Source organism: Trichechus manatus, unplaced genomic scaffold (assembly GCF_000243295.1).
Source record: "Trichechus manatus latirostris isolate Lorelei unplaced genomic scaffold, TriManLat1.0 scaffold00069, whole genome shotgun sequence".
Classification (NCBI taxonomy): Eukaryota; Metazoa; Chordata; class Mammalia; order Sirenia; family Trichechidae; genus Trichechus; species Trichechus manatus.
The window spans coordinates 7,288,287-7,304,293 of NW_004444005.1; the positions used below are offsets into that span (position 1 = coordinate 7,288,287).

At 52.5% G+C, this 16,007-nt stretch overlaps 1 protein-coding gene across 2 annotated transcripts; it reads left to right on the top strand.

Moving 5' to 3' along the window:
* Positions 1–810: 810 nt before the first annotated feature.
* On the top strand, positions 811–14,144 carry UPK3A (uroplakin 3A). Of its 2 annotated transcripts, XM_004380004.1 has the most exons (6): positions 811–862; positions 1,870–2,025; positions 5,989–6,268; positions 8,771–8,853; positions 11,124–11,256; positions 13,985–14,144. In XM_004380004.1, exons 1-6 carry the CDS (start codon positions 811–813, stop codon positions 14,142–14,144), a joined length of 864 nt encoding a protein of 287 aa, XP_004380061.1. The 2 variants fall into 2 exon arrangements, with proteins under 2 accessions (XP_004380061.1, XP_004380062.1); XM_004380005.1 differs by lacking the exons at positions 5,989–6,268; positions 8,771–8,853.
* The last annotated feature ends 1,863 nt before the right edge of the window (positions 14,145–16,007 follow it).

Here is a 16,007-nt window from a genome sequence, read left to right on the forward strand (position 1 = left end):
AGTAGGGAGTCAATAAATAGATGTAGGAATTAGTGCCCCTATTTTATAGTATGAGGGCAATGGTGGTTCAGTGGTAGAAGTTTTGCCTTCCATGCGGGACACCCGGGTTCAATTCTTGGCTAACGCACCTCCCGCGCAGCCACTACTCATTGGTCAGGGGGAGCTTGTGCGCTGCCGTGATGCTGAACAGGCAGGTTTCAGGGTTGCTATGAGTAGGAATCAACTCAAAAGCAATGAGTTTTTTTTCCAGACTAAGACAGACTAGGAAGAAAGGCCTGGCGATCTACTTCAAAACGCTATAGATCACGGCGGTTCCATCCACAACCCGTCATGGGTGTTGTGCATGGGGTAACCATGAGTCTGGCGGCTCTACAGCAGCTACCAACATTTTACAATAAGGAAACTGAGGCTCAAAGAGAGGGTGGTTTGTCCCTAGGTCCAATTAGTCAAGCGATGTCGTGAAAGCACCGCCCCAGCCTTAGCACAAGGTAGGCGCTTCGGTAAGGGCGCGGGAAAGGTCCCGCGCGGAGGGATGTGAGCCCTCGAGTGCGGTGAGCGCGAGAGCCTGGACCCGGCCGAATGCAAATATCCCTCCAGGAGGACGCGGATTGGCCCGCGTGGGCGAGGCGGGGCGGGGCGCCCGGATAGCCCAGGACAGGCGGGGCGGAGCCGTATGCAAATATCCAGCTCGGAGGCCGCGGATTGGCCGGCGCGGGCGGGGCGGGGCGCGCCGAAGGCCCAGGGCAGGCGGGGCGCCGCGGAGAGGCGCGGAGACCTCGCTTGGACCAGCGGCCGCTGGGTGTTGGGGCCATGTCTGCGCTCTGGGCCCTGCTGGCCCTCGGCTGCCTGTGGCTCGGCTCAGGTACGCGGGGTGCGAGGGAGAGGCTGCGCCCAGGTGGGGGCAGGTGTGTCGTGGCGCGGGTGCCCTGCCTGCACTGCTGGGACCCTGACCTTCCCGGGGAGCCTGGATGGGAAGGGGCCTTGGGGACTTGGTTTATTCAGTCCAGCGGTGGGCACGATGCCTGGGCTGGGCCAGGTCCTGTGCAGGTGCTGGACACCTAGGTATTGATAATAATAGTAACAATAGCAAACGGTTATTGAGCTTCCTCCCGTGGGGATGAGGGCTCAGGATGGCTCCAGCCTCTAACGGGCCCTGGGAGAGAAGGACACGCAGGGGCTGTGGCAGAGCAGAGAAGGGGCTGTGCCGGGCTCATGGGGCTGCCTGGACTAGGGGGACCCAGGGACATTTCAGGCTAAGGACCAGCACGGGCAAGGTCAGGGGGCTGGAGGCAGCGTGGGCGGTCCTGGGAGCTGCACGTTGTCCATCCGTGTGGCCAGAGCATGCAGTGGGGTGTGTGTGTGCATGCAGCGAGGGGGCGTTTGGAGGGGTGAGGCTGCATCTCATAGCCGGTCCGGAGAGACTGCATCCAGGGGGCAGTGGAGAACCAGAAGGGCAGAGCAGGAGTGGCACAGCCAGATATGCATGTTAGGCAGGTGCCTCTGGGTGGACTCAGGGGCTGTTACTAGGGTCTAGGTGAAGGGGGTGGGTATGCCATGACTGGGCTGATGGGGCGGAAAGATGCTTGGGAGGAGTGGCCCAGTCTTGGAGACAGAATGACTGGGGAGGGGGGGCAGGGTGTAGAGGAGCAGTTGGGCTGGACTGCCCGGTTTCTGGCTGGATGACTGGGTGAGGGCAGGGGAGCTGCCGTCTCTGAGACCAGCTCATGAGATGGCCCTTGGTGAGCCTGGCCACCACAGCAGGTGCTCAGTAACTGCACACAGACAAGTTGGTGTGTCCATGGGCAGAGTTGCCCATAGGTGTGGACGACTCTGCCAGGGCTCAGCGCCCATCCCCATTGCCTCCTCCAGCTGTGGACCTTCAGCCCCAGCTGGCCAGCATGACCTTCGTCACCAACAACCCCACACTCACCACTGTGGCCTTGGAGAAGCCACTCTGCATGTTTGACAGCTCTGCTGCCCTCGTTGGCACCTACGAGGTCTACCTCTATGTCCTGGCTGAGTCACGTAAGGGTCTTCCCGTCCCCTGAGGCTCTGGGCCGGGGCACTGCTCCTGTCTGCAGGGAGGAGGGGAAGAGGCAGGCAGAGGTGGGCCCCATCCCTGTGATTAGCTATCCCGCTCACTCCACCAGCATGCACTGGGCTCGGCGCTGGGGCCACAGACCTGCTCTTGAGGGGCATTTCGTCTCCTGGGAGAAATAATAATAATCGCATCACTGCTGAGTACCTACGTCATGCCAGGTGCTTTGACACCTTGTTTTTGTTGTCGGTTGCTTTTGAGTCAATTCCGACTCATAGCGACACCTTAGAGCTAATATGTACAACCAGCCTGCAAGGTAACTACAGACCTTGCTGTCACATTGACCCCACGTGCGTCAGAGTAGAACTGTGCTCTGTAGGGTTTTCAATGGCTGATTTGTCGGAAGTAGATCACCAGGCCTTTCTTCTGAGGTGCCTCTGGGTGGACTCAAACCTCCAACCTTTGGGTTAGCAGCTGAGCAGGTTCACTGTTTGCACCACCCAGGGACTATTACTGATCCCCATTGCAGAGTAGGGAATCAAGGCTCAGAGGGGTGGAGTAACTCACCAGGGCTCCCAGAGCTCAATCTGAATCCAGATCTCCTTGGTCCTCAAACCCAAGTCTTTCTTGAGGCTTCCCAAGGTGGTTCCAGGTCGGTGTTTGCAAGGTCAGGGCCAGCGTTTGGACCTGCTCACTTGGAGCCGGCCCTTCTCCCTTCACGGGCAGTGTCCTGGTCCTCCGAGAGGAGGAACTCAGTTACAGCAAGCAGTGATGCCCAGCAGCCCACTCAGGGGCATCCTTTTACCTTTCAGCAACCATTTATTGAATGCCTACTTGTGCCCAGCCTGTGGGCACTGTGGGACATCTTCCTACCATTTTACAGACGAGAAGAATGGGGCCCAGAGAAGTAAAGTGAGTTGTCCAAGATCATCCAGCTAGTGAGGGAGAGACACAAGACCCAGCACAGGTCTGTCTGCCTCCAAATTATTCCCCTGTACCAGGTGGCCCTGCTTTCCCGTCTTACAGAAGAGGAAACCAAGGCTTTCAGCAAAGAAGTGAGAAAGCTGTATGGGGTGGGGGTCACAGGAATGTAACGAGCTAAGGTCAGTGAGACCCGGACACAGCATGTGAGCCAGGGGGTGCTCCTGGGGGAGGGGCCTTGCCCACTGCACTAGGAGCCCTGGAGGGCAGGGACCGGGCCTGCTCGTGTCTGTGACCCAGTGCCGGCACAGGATGGCACACAGCGCCTGCTCAGGGAGCATGATTTTTTCCTAAATTTTATTTATTTTGTTGTTGTTAAGAATATATACAGCAAAACATACAGCAGTTCAGTGGTTTCTATATGTACAATTTAGTGACATTGATTACATTCTTTCAGTTGTCCAATCATTCTCACCCTCCTTTTCTGAGCTGTTCCTTCCTCATTAACATAAACTCACTGCCCCCTAAGGTCCCTGTCTAATCTTTCAAGTTGCTGTTGTCAGTTGGATCCCATAGAGATTGTTGTTAAAAGAGCATAATGCTAAAGGCAGACATTTTTTGCTAGGTAAGTTAAACTGTTGTTCAATTTTAAGATGACTTCAGGGGATATTTTTCATTTAAGGTTTAAAGATTATCTCAGGGCAATAGTTTCAGGGGTTCATCCAACCTTTATGGCTCTAAGAAGTCTGGAGTCCATGAGCCTTTGAAATTCTGTTCTGCATTTTCCCCCTTATAATCAGGATTCTTCTCTGTAATCTTTGACCAAAATGTTCAGTTATGGTAGCCGGGCACCATCCAATTCTTCTGGTCTCATAACAAAGGAGGCAGTTGTTCATGGAGGCAATTAGCCTCACGTTCTATATCCTCCTCCTATTCCTGACTTTCCTTCTTCCTGCTGCTCCAGGTGAATAGAGACCAATTGTTGTGCCTTGGATGGCCACTTGCAAGCTTTTAAGACCGCAGGCACTATTCAATGAACTAGGAGGCAGAACAGAAACACTAAACGAATTATTAGGCCAACTAATTAGGATGTCCCATGAAACCATGACCTTAAACCTCCAAACCGAGGAACCAAATCCCATGAAGTGTTTGGCTGTACATAAACAGCCTCAGCAGCTTTTTTTTTTTTTTTGGTCATTGTTGTAAATATATCTATCACACAACTTTTGCTAGTTCAACTTTTTACAGGTGTACAACATATTGACAGAAATTGCAATAATTGGCTGTACAACCCTACCCTTAATCAATGTGATTTTTTCATCACCTTTAACCCCTCTTTTCCCCCTCCCTCCTACCCCTGGTAACCACTAATAAACTTTGGTCTCTATACATTTGCCTTTTCTTGTATTTTTATATAAGTGAGGTCATACAATATTTGTTCTTTGTGACTGACTTATTTCACTCGGCATAATGTCTTCAAACTTCATCCATACTGTAGCATGTATCAAGACTTCATTTCTCATACTGGCTGAGTACTATTCCATTGTATGTCTGTACCACATTTTGTTTATCCATTCATCTGTTCATGGGCATTTATTTACACCTTTTGGCTATTATGAATAGTGCTGCAATGGACGTTGGTGTACAAGTCTCTTTGTAAGTCTCTACTTTCAAGTCTTTTGGGCATATACCTAGGAGCGGAATTGCTATGTCATATGATAGTTCTGAGGAGCCCTGATGGTGTAGTGGATGAGTGTTCAGCTGCTAATTGAAATGTCTGTGTTTCGAACCCACCAGCCACTCCATGGGAAAAAGATGTGGCAATCTGCTTCCGTAAAGATTTACAGACTTGGAAACCCTATGAGGCAGTACTACGATGTCCTCTAGGGTAGCTATGAGTCAGAATCAACTCGATGGCAATGGGTTTGGTTTATGCTATTTCTATTTTTAGTTTTTTGAGGAACTATCAAACTGTTTTCCACAACGGCTGTACCATTTTGCATTCCCACTAGCAATGGATAAGGGTTCCAATTTCTTTACATCCAAAGTTTGTTATTGTCTGTTTTTTTTTTTTTTTTTACCTTAGCCATCCTAGTGGGAGTGAAATGGTATCTCATTGTGGTTTTGATTTGCATCTCTTGGGTGGCTAATGACGCTGAGCATCTTGCCATGTGTTTGGTGGCCATTTGAATGTCCTCTTTGGTGAAATGTCTATTCAAGTCCTTTGTCCATTTTACAGTTGGGTTATTTGTCTTTTTGTTGTTACGTTGTCAAAGTTTTATATATATTTTGGTTATTAGATTCTTGTCGGATTTATATGGTTTCTGAATATATTCTCCCAGTCGATAGCTTGTCTTTTTACTTTTTTGGTAAAGTCTTTTGATGAACAAAAGTTTTTAATTTTTATGAGGTTCCATTTATTTATGTTGTCTTTTGCTGTTTGTGCTTTCGTTATTACAGTAGATAATCCACTGCTGAAAGCTAGGCCTGACAGCGTTGCCCCTGCTTGTTCTTCTAAGAATTTTATGGTTTTAGTTTGCACATTTAGGTCCTTAATCCATTTTGAATTTATTTGTGTATGGTATGAGGCCTGGATCCTGTTTCATTTTTCTGCATGTGGAAATCCAATTTTCCCAGCACCATTTATTGAAGAGACTCTTCTTTCCCCATGAAATAATGGACTTTGCAACCTTGTCAAAAATCAGTTGACAATAGATGTGTGGGTTTATTTCCGGACTGTCAATTCTATTCCATTGGTCTGTATGTCTATTGTTATACCAGTACCAGGCTATTTTGATTACTGTAGCTGTACAGTATGATTAAACAGGAAGTGTGAGTCTTCCTACTTTGCTCTTCTCTTTCAGCGTTGCTTTAGCTATTTAGGGCCTCTTGCCATTCCAACAAAGTTGAGGTTTGGGGTTTTCATTTCTGTAAAGAAGACTGTTGGATCAGGGAGTGTTTGATGACAGACTGAGTGAGTGACTCTCCGCTGGGGCGGCCAGGACCTCACTTCCACACTGCCCCGGCAGCCAGTTTCAGGAACGCCTCGGTGCAGGACCGCACCGGTGTCCCGCTGAGCTCGACGTTCCGGCAGACGGAGGGTGGGCGCACAGCCCCCTACAAGGCCGCGGCCTTTGCCCTGCAGCCCTGCAGCGACCTGCCCAGCCTGGATGCCGCTGGGGATGCGTCCCAGGCCTCAGAGATACTCAACACATATCTGGTCAGGGTGGGCGCCAACGGGACCTGCCTGTCTGACCCCAACTTCCAGGGCCTCTGCAACCCGCCCCTGTCAGCGGCCACGGAATACAGGTGGGTCTGAGCAGCTGCGGGGGGTGGCAGTGATGCCTACCTCCCCTCCCCGACCCCTCACCCCGGGAAGACCCAGGGGGCCACATTTCTGGAGGGCTTACTACGTGCCAGAACTGGCCCAGGTCCCCTGCGGAGCCAGCTTCCCGGGTCTGTGACCCGCGCAGGCCCACAGGGCCCAGCGTGCAGGAGGACCCCAGCTGCTGTAATGCCCAGCCATTGCCGTCTTGAAAGTCTTAGCTGTTTTGGGACAAGGGGCCACATTTTCATTGGCAATGATGTAGTCCCACCACGTGTATGCAATCATCCATCCAAACCCTTCACTTTACAGGGAAGGAGACTGGTCAGAGGGGGGCGGGGTCGCCTAGTGAAAAGCTGTGACCCAGCCGGAGCCAGAGCCCCTGAGGACCTGTCCACCCCACCTCACCTCTGCTCTGCGCCACCCCCCTCCACCTCTGCCTTTTGTTGCCCACCCCTACCTCACCTCTGCTCTGCGCCACCCCCCTCCACCTCTGCCTTTTGTTGCCCACCCCTACCTCAGCGGCCCAGATTCATCTCCACACACATTTCTGGAGTGTTTTTTCTGTAAATAGCTTGGGGTCTGACCCATGGCCAGAGGGCCTAAAAAAAACAGTTACCACCAAGTTAATTCTGACTCGTGGAGACCCCATGTGTGTCAGAGTATAACTGTGCTCCATAGGGTTTTCAATGGCTGATTTTTCAGAAGTAGATCACCAGGCCTTTCTGCTGAGGTGCCTTGGGGTAGACTCAAACCTCCAGCCTTTTAGTTAGCCACTGAGCGTGTTAACTGTTGGCCCCACTCAGACTCCCAGGGGAGCTCACCTAGTGCCAAAGCATTGGGGAGGCCCGTCAGGCCTCAGGGTGTGCCCTTCACCTGCTATGGAGGTACGCAGGTGGGGGTCTCTGCAGCTTCCAGGCCCCCCTTCATGCCCACCTGATGTCCTCTCAGAGGTCTTGCCCCTCCGTTGAACTCAGCCACGGGGCAGAACAAGATCTCTGCTCTCCTCACCCCACCTGGACCCCTTACCTCTGATCCTGCTCTTAGTATGAGACAATCTCCCCCTCCTCCTTGATCTCAAAGGCACGCTTCTTGCTTGCCTTCCCAGAGTCTCATCCGGCTTCATTTCTACGTCCCCCTACCTTGCGGACACAGGGGACAGAGCACCGGCTCCGGTATCCTCACCTTCAAACCACAGACCCAGCAAATTAAGCTAATCACTGGGTGCTACAGATATTGATGTTTTAAGGGAGCCCTGGTAGCACAGTGGTTAAGAGCTCAGCTGCTAACCAAAAGGTTGGCAGTTTGAATCCACCAGCTGCTCTTTGGAAACCCAAGGGGCAGTTCTACTCTGTCCTATAGGGTCGCTATGAATTGGAATCAACTCGATGGCAACGGGTTTGGTTTTGGTTTTTTAATGTTTTAAGGTGTTAAACTGCAGGCTGTAGACTTCTTAGTTCTCCAAACACCTGTCCTTTTAAATCAACTTCTTGTAAGAACTTATGGGTCCCTGGGCGGTACAGATGGTTTGCACCCATCTAGTAACCTAAAAGGTTGAACCCACCCTGTGGCACCATGGAAGAAAAGCCCGGTGATCTGCTTCCATAACGATCACAGACAAGAAAACCCTATGAAGCGGTTCTACTCTGTAACACATGGGGTTGCCAAGAGTCGGAATCGGCTTGAGAGCAATGGGTTTCGTGTTTTTGGTTTGTGGTTAAGACGTTAAGTAGGCCATGGCTATTGTGTACTGTATTGTGGGGCTTCTTTTGTAATTAGTCTTGCTCAGGAGCCCTGGTGGCTGCCGTGGTTAAGCGTTCGGCTCCTAATCGAAAGGTCGGTGATTTGAACCCACCAGCCGCTCCACAGGAGAAAGATGTGGCAGTCTGCTTCTGTAAAGATTTACAGCCTTGGAAACCCCGTGGGACAGTTCTACTCTGTCCTATATTGTCGCTATGAGTCGGAATTGACTCGCCAGGAACGGAAAGGCTGGATTGCTTTGGGGTTCCTGCATTTAAAATGTAACCCTTGTCCCAGGACAGTGGGGATGGGCTGGATATTATCCCAGTGGTTTTTTTTAAGTCCTTTTTATGTTACCAAGCGCCTGGCTTGGGATCGTGGAAGGTGAAAATGCCAGGAGGACGAACGGGTTAATAGTCAACAAACATGCAGCACAAGTGCCATGTGCATGCTAGAGAGACAGAGGGGCGCCTAGAGGGGGGGCCTAGAGGGGGCCCCCGCTTCTGAAGGCTTCGCGAGGAGGGGGCGTCTAGGCTGGGGAAAGGGTCCAGGGTGGTCATATGTGTGCAAAGGCCCCGATGCTGAGGTCTAGCACTGTCCTGGTGGTGCCCACCTGCGAGCTGTCTAGTTTCCATTTCCTGGAAGTACCCCCTCACCCCAACCTGCCCCGCGCCACCCTAGCCCCTCCCACTTTCCCATGGCCAAGCCTGCAGGACTGAAGTCACCCTCACTCTGTCCCCTTCCAGGTTCAAGTACGTCCTCGTCAATATGTCCACGGGCTTGGTACAGGACCAGACCCTCTGGTCGGACCCCATCCGCACCAACCGGCGTAAGTGGCAGGGGTGGGAGGGAGGGGGTGGCCCGCCGGGGAGCCGGGGAAGGCAGAGACCTGTACAGATGACATGGGGACAACGACTCACGCAGCCACGCGGGAAAGACTCCCGAAACAACACTTAGCCCACTGGAGAGAGGAGTGAAATGCATCCGAAAACAGTTTAACCTGAAACCCCAGCCTCCCTTCCTTCCTTCTGGAGAGCCAGGTGTTGTCACAGAGGTGGGTGATTTGCTGGAGTTGGGTGAGCTGGGTGGGGGGCCCTGGAGTCCAAGCCAGCTGGGTCTTCCAGCCCTTAGAGAGCACTGCCTCAGAAAAGCACGTGGCTGATCCCAAATTTAGATCCTAACCCGCCTCTTTGTTTAAGCCTCATGACAAATACCCACTGACATGTAAGATGGTTCCAGATGCTTAATGTTAGGACCAAGTGGAGTGGGGCGGGGACAGAGGGGCTCTGCCCATTTCTCCGCCCACTGAGCCCCCTGGAGCCTGCATGGGCGTCCAAGAGGTGGGAGGGCGCCAATGCCTGGTACCTGCCTAGAGTCCCGCCCTGTGCCTTCCTCAGGCCTCCACCCGCGCTTCTCAACACAGACCTGGGGTTTATACACGCACACGGTCACGGCTTCTGAACGTTAGGGGCCACAGAAGGAGTTCTCAAGGGCTATTTCGACTGTATGTGACCCTAACTTTATAACTGACCCCCCCACCACACCTCCGCGCCCTAGACTATCCTGCCTGGTAGGATGGGACCAGCATGGGGCCAGGCGTTTTACCTGTAACGCCTCCTGTCACCCCATTTGCTTATGGGGCATGTGGAGGCCCCAGAGGCTGCCCAAGATCACACAGCTGGTGAGCGGCATAGAGGGGGGGTGTGTGTGGGTGCTGCATATGTGTGCATGTGTGCAGGTGTGTGCCCGTGCGTGGTGTGTGTGCATGCATATGTGTATGCCTATGCGTGTGCGTGATGGGCGGTGTGTGTGCATGCAGGTGTGTTTCTGTGTGCGCATGTGTATGAGTGTGTAGTGTGTATATGTGTGTGGGTGTGTATATGGGTGTGTGTATGAATATGTGTGTGTGGCTGCGTGCACACAGGTGTGCTTCTGCGTGTGCAGTGTATGAGTATGTGGTGTGTATATGTGTGTCGGTGTGTATACAGGTGTGTGCATGCATGTGTGTGTGTCTGCGTGCACACGGGTGTGTTTCTGTGTGCGCATGTGTATGAGTGTGTGGTGTGTATATGTGTGCAAGTGTGTGTGTGCATGCGTGTGTGTGTGCACATGGGTATGTTTGTGCGTGTGCAATGTGTGATTGTGTGGTCTGTGTATGTATGTGTATGTACACAGGTATGTTTCTGTGTGAGCATGTGTGGTGTGTGTGTGTGGTGTGTGTATGTGCTGTGCGTATGTGTGGTGTGTGTATGTGCTGTGCGTATGTGTGGTGTGTGTGCGTGCACGTGTGTGAGTGTGTGTGTCTAGGGTGACTCCAGCCACTGCTGCTCCCAGCCTGCACCTCCTGTGACACTCCATGTGGTGACTTTGTGACCCCACTGAAACAGCACTAGCTGGGCCCCAGGGTCCTGAGTTCAAGCCCAGCCTCCGCCCTCACTGTGGCTGAGCCCTTGTGACTCTCAGTTTCCTGAGAGTGGGGAGAAGAGTCCTTGCCTGGGCTCCCAGTAGGGCTGTTGGGGGGCTCCCGGCAGAAGCACCCAGCCTCTTGCAGCAGGACCCGAGGGCCACCCTGTGGAGGGGGAGTGGGCTCTGGGAGCAGACAGACCTGGCTGAGTCTGGGCTCAGCACGTGTCCTCTGACAGGGACCCATCTCCCGAGCTGCAGTAACTGATCGCAAAATGGTCATCTTTGTGGGGTCTGCCTGGGAAATTGCATCCAAGTGTCTGCTCATAGTAGGACCTACGAATTGTTCCCATAGTCCCAGAAAGGTGACACCGGCCACAGACAAGCAAGAGCCCAGGGCCACCAGGCCCCATTACACGGGCCCTTTGCCTCCTCTTTGTTTAATTCGTTTATAATCCATATCCGCCCATCTCAACAGAAGACCCAAGTCAGTTTGTGATTTAAATTTATGCAAAAAGACAGCTACAGAGGGAGAGACACGAAAACACATGGAAGAAAGCTGGAGGGGGTATGTGGGGCAAGCAAGATCATTGCACCTAACCTGTGATCAGACACAGAACTGGGTCCCCGGTTCATCCCTGGGGGTCCCGGTGACCAGGGCGGGTGGGGAGTAACTGGCCTGCTGTCCCCACGCAGTCACCCGGTACTCAGCGATTGACATGTGGCCGGGGCGGCGGAGTGGAGGCATGATTGTCATCACGTCCGTTCTGGGCTCCCTGCCCTTCTTCCTGCTCCTGGGGTTCGCGGGCACCATCTTCCTCAGCTTTGTGTGAGTACCGCGAGCTGGGAGGTGGGCTGTGGAAAGAGATGCTCCATCCTGGGGGACTTCTGGAGGTGGGGAGAGCCCTGGGGTGAGAGGCTGGGGTCTGATGAAAGGGGTTGCAAAGCTGGAGGGTCTTCAAGGCCAAGTAGTTCAGCTTCCAGGTCAAGGGCTCGGCACCTGGGGTTTGTGGGCAGACTGCTTGATTCAGATCCCAGCTCTGTCACTTCCCAGCTGTGCAAGCCTGGGCAAGTATCTGACCCTCTCTGTGCCTCAGGTTCCTCATCTGGAAATGGGGATACTAAGAAACACTGCCCACCCCGTGGAGTTGTGAAGATTAAATGAATTTATCCCTATAAAGTCCTGAGGGCAGTGACTGAGAATTAAAGTATTTGCTTTCATTGTCTCTATAATTATAATTCACCCTCTCAAAGTACAGATGGGGAAATGGGGACCCTGAGAAGGGAAGGGTGGCCCAAGATCTCAGGGCCAGTTAACATGGAGCTGGGACTAGAACTCAGGTCTTCTGATTCCGCTGACGCCTTCTGCTTTGTGTGTGCTTTGGACTGCGACTGAAGGTCCCCATGGGGTGTCCCACAGAAGCTAAAAGGGCTGCCTGGTGGGTGACAGGTATACACACGGTCTCTAATACCTGGGAGGACTGAGCAGGTGATGATTAAAGGCACCCAAAGGTGCCATGGGAAGCCACAGGAGGATAGGGTGGACTCTGCCTGGAGCATCAGGGTGGGCTTCCTGGAGGAAGGAACAGCAGGAGCAAACTCTCATTAGCGCAGAGATGAATCTCAGCGTGAGGGAGGGAGACCCAGGGGGCTTTGAAGATCAAGAGGGGTGCCTGTCCCAGTTGGGGGGCACAGACAGGAAAGCTTCTTGGAGCAGGTGAAATTAAGTGGGTAAGTGGAAATTTGCCAGGCAGAAAAAGATATGTGGAGTGGGTCAGGGGTAGAGTCTGGGGTAGGCAGTGAGTTTGGAGATCAGGCTGCCCTCTGACTCTGAAGTTAATTAAAGCACAAATAATAGATGAGATTAGCTGCTAAACTGTCTGGACCTGGGAGCAGCGAGGCTGTGGTTCTGCCCCTCCTCCCTTTGGACAGTGCCTTAATCTGGCATTGAACCAAAAACTGGTTGCCGTTGAGTTGACTCTGACTCATGGCGACCCCATATGTGTCAAAGTAGAACTGTGCTCCATAGAGTTTTCAATGGATGATTTTTTAGAAGTAGATTGCCAGGACTTTCTCCCGAGGCACCTCTGGGTAGACTCAAACTTCTAACCTATTGGTTAGCAACCAAGCACATAACTGATTGCACCACCCGGGGACTCCAATCTGGCAATGAAGGCTCCTATTATCTGAGCTTCGCCAAGCTCTGCAATTTATCCCCCCGTGCCCCCCACCCCCACCATCCCTGCTCCAGCTGCACCCAGCTTTCCATGTTCCCGGACACACTACCACGCCTTCCTGTCTCAAGCCTTGGTGAACTCTGCCCTCATCACCTGTACTGCCCCTCTCTGCCCCGCTCTCCCCTCATCTTTTAGGACCCAGGTTAGCCGCCCCCTCCTCCAGGAAGCCTTTCCCTGGCTTCCACTGCGCCTCGTCCTCACGACATGCATCATACTGTGTGGTCACTGTCTGCCGCGGTCTGTCCCCCATCTTAGTCCCCTACTGCTGCTGTAACAGAAATACCACAGTGGGTGGCTTTAACAGGTGTGTATTGCCTCACAGTTCAGGAGGCTAGAAGTCCAAATTCAGGGCACTGGCTCTAGGGGAAGGCTTCCTCTCTCTGTCGGCCCTGGGAGAAGGTCCTTGTCTCTTTTCAGCTTCTGTTCCTGGTGGTGCAGTGGTTAAGCACTTGGCCACTAACTGAAAGGTCAGCAGTTCGAGCCCACCAGCCACTCTGCGGGAGAAAGGTGTGGCAGTCTGCTTCCATAGAGATCACAGCCTCGGAAACCCTACGGGGTAGTTCTATGACTCGGAATTGACCCCATGGCAACAGGTTTTTTTAAAATTTTGTTCCTCCATTCCTTGGCGATCTTCAGTCTTCTCCTCTGTTTGTGCTTCTTTCTCTGTGCTTAACCTGATCTTTTTATATCTCAGAAGCGATTGGTTTGAAACACACCCTACATTCATATGGCCTTATTGACATAACAAAGAAAGTCCTATTACCAAACAAAGAAACACTGTTGCTGTGTACCAGCCAGGCGATTCCAACTGATAGCGATCCTATATGACAGAGTAGAACTGCCCCATAGGGTTTCCTAGGCTGTAATCTTTGCCAGAGCAGATTGCCAGGCCTTTCTTCCATGCAGCAGCTGGTAGGCTGCCCTTCTGGGTAGCAGTCGAGCCTGTTAACCACTGCACCACCAGGGCTCCTTTTCTACAGGTATGTTGTTTTGTTTGCTATCGATTCTGACTCATAGTGACCCTATGTGATAGTGTGGAACTGCCCCATAGGGTTGGGATTCACAACACATATTTTTAGGGGGCACAATTCAATCTGTAAGACCCCCTATACAATGCTGGCTTTTTGGAGACCAGGTCTGGTTACTTCCTTTATCCCCAGGGCCTGGCACACGGTAAGTGCTCCAGAAAGGTCAGTCAGTAGAAGAAATGCCTAAGACACCATCTGTGAAAGCAATGTATAGGTATGAAGTCCCCGACCCTCTGCAGGGGTTTGGTCTGGTCTGCTTCCCTAACCCTGGCTGTCTTCACCCCTCGGCCAGAGACACGGGGAGTCCGGACGGGGGAACGGTGCATGACTCCCAGGTCACACAGGAGGCCGTCCCCAAGTCCCTGGGAGCCTCAGAGCCTTCGGACGCATCTGTGAACCGGGGGCCTCCCCTGGACAGGGCCAAGGTGTATTCCAGCAAGCTTCAGGACTGAGCTGAGCCCCCCGCATCAGGGAAGCATTCCCCACCAGCCTGCTCGGCGTTCACGCGCTCGCTTGACCTGTGGTGAAGTAGTGCATGGCGTTCAGTGGCAGGAAAAAAAAGTTTAATAAAATCTTCCCAAGATTTTGAGTTCAATGACGTTTACAGAATGAATGAGTGAGTAGATGAATGAATGACTGAGATGATGTCATACGGAGGGGTTGGATTGTTTCTCTGGAGGATAGGGTTCGAGTCAGCCCCAGCTCATGGCGACCCCATGCACAACAGAACAAAACGCTGCCCCATCCTCTGCCATCCCCGTGATCAGTTGAGGATTGACTGCTGTGATCCATAAGGTTTCCATTGGCTGATTTTCAGAAACAGATCGTCAGGCCTTTCTTCCTAGTCTGTCTCAGTTTGGAAGCTCTGCTGAAACTGTTGAGCATCATAGCAACACGCAAGCCTCCACTGACAGATGGGTGATGGCTTTGCATGAGGTGCATTGGCTGGGAATCGAACCCCGGTCTCCTGTGCAGAAGGCGAGAATTCTCCCACTGAGCCACCACTGCCCTGGGGTAGGGCATCAAGGTGGGGGCTCTGCTGGAGACTTGTCCTGTGGCCTGGAACGGTTACCTCCTTCTCTCAGAGGCTCAGCTTCCGCCTCTGCAAAATGAGCTGGTGGAAATGGTCAATTTCCAAGGCCACGTTTGCCTAGGTTCCTTCCCAGCTTTCTCTGAGGACCCCTTGGGCTGGGCCATCTGCAAAAGAGCTGGCCCCACCAGCCTCAAAGGGCTCCCAGTCCAGCAGCAAGATGAAGGCTGCCTGGGCAGACGTAACACACAGTGAGGTGGACACCACTCGTGCTGGAATGAACGGTCACAGTGGAGAAGGTCTCCTATTTATTTTGTGGATCTGGGTACCCCTTGGCTCGTATCTAGAGACCCCAGAGGTATCCTTCTGCCTGTTTGAAAAGCAAGACTTCTAGGTGACCTGAGCTTCCTCTGCTAACAGCAGCTACCCCATAGTAGACTAGTCGGTCAGCGGCCGCCTCCATCTGAGTCCTGTCCTCTTTCCGCTGGCCTGGTTCATCAAGGTCCATCCAAAAACCCATTGCTGTCAAGTCGATTCCGACTCATAGTGACCCTATAGGACAGAGTAGAACTGCCCCATAGGGTTTCCAAGGCTGTAAATCTTTATGGAAGCAGATTGCCACATATTTCTCCCATGGAACAGCTGGTGGGTTCGAACCATTCACTTTTTGTTCAGCAGCTTAGCGCTTTAACCGCTGCGCCATCAGGGCTTCCAGGAAACCGGAACTCCCAGCTAAGGAGCCACCTTAGCAACAGCTCGTGATACAAAAGCTAAGGAACCAGGCTGAGGGATCCCAGGCGAGCAAACACGTTTTGGGCAGCGAGTGAGTGAGCAAATGAATAACCACCCCACCCATTTGTGCGCCAGGACTCAGCTTCCTTGGTGACGCGTCTCCAATCTTCCTAGAAAGTATTAGTCCCTGTTTGTCCCCAGTAAGACTCTGTTGGGAGAGACATCTGGTCTCATGGGTAAAACACAGGCTTTCTCGGGTTGAACCCATATTTTACACCAATAATGGGCACCTTCTACATTTGTTTGCCAACAGCTCCCTCCCCCCGACGAGGTATTTTTGTCCTGCACCATCCTCACAATCGTTGTTATGCTTGAGCCCGTGATTGCAGCCACTGTGTCAGTCCATCTCACTGAGGATCTTCCTCTTTTTCACTGACCCTCTACTTTACCAAACATGATGTCCTTCTCCAGGGACTGGTCCTTCCTGGTAACTTGTCCGAAGTACATGAGACGAAGTCTCACCATCCTCACTTCTAATGAGCCTTCTAGCTGT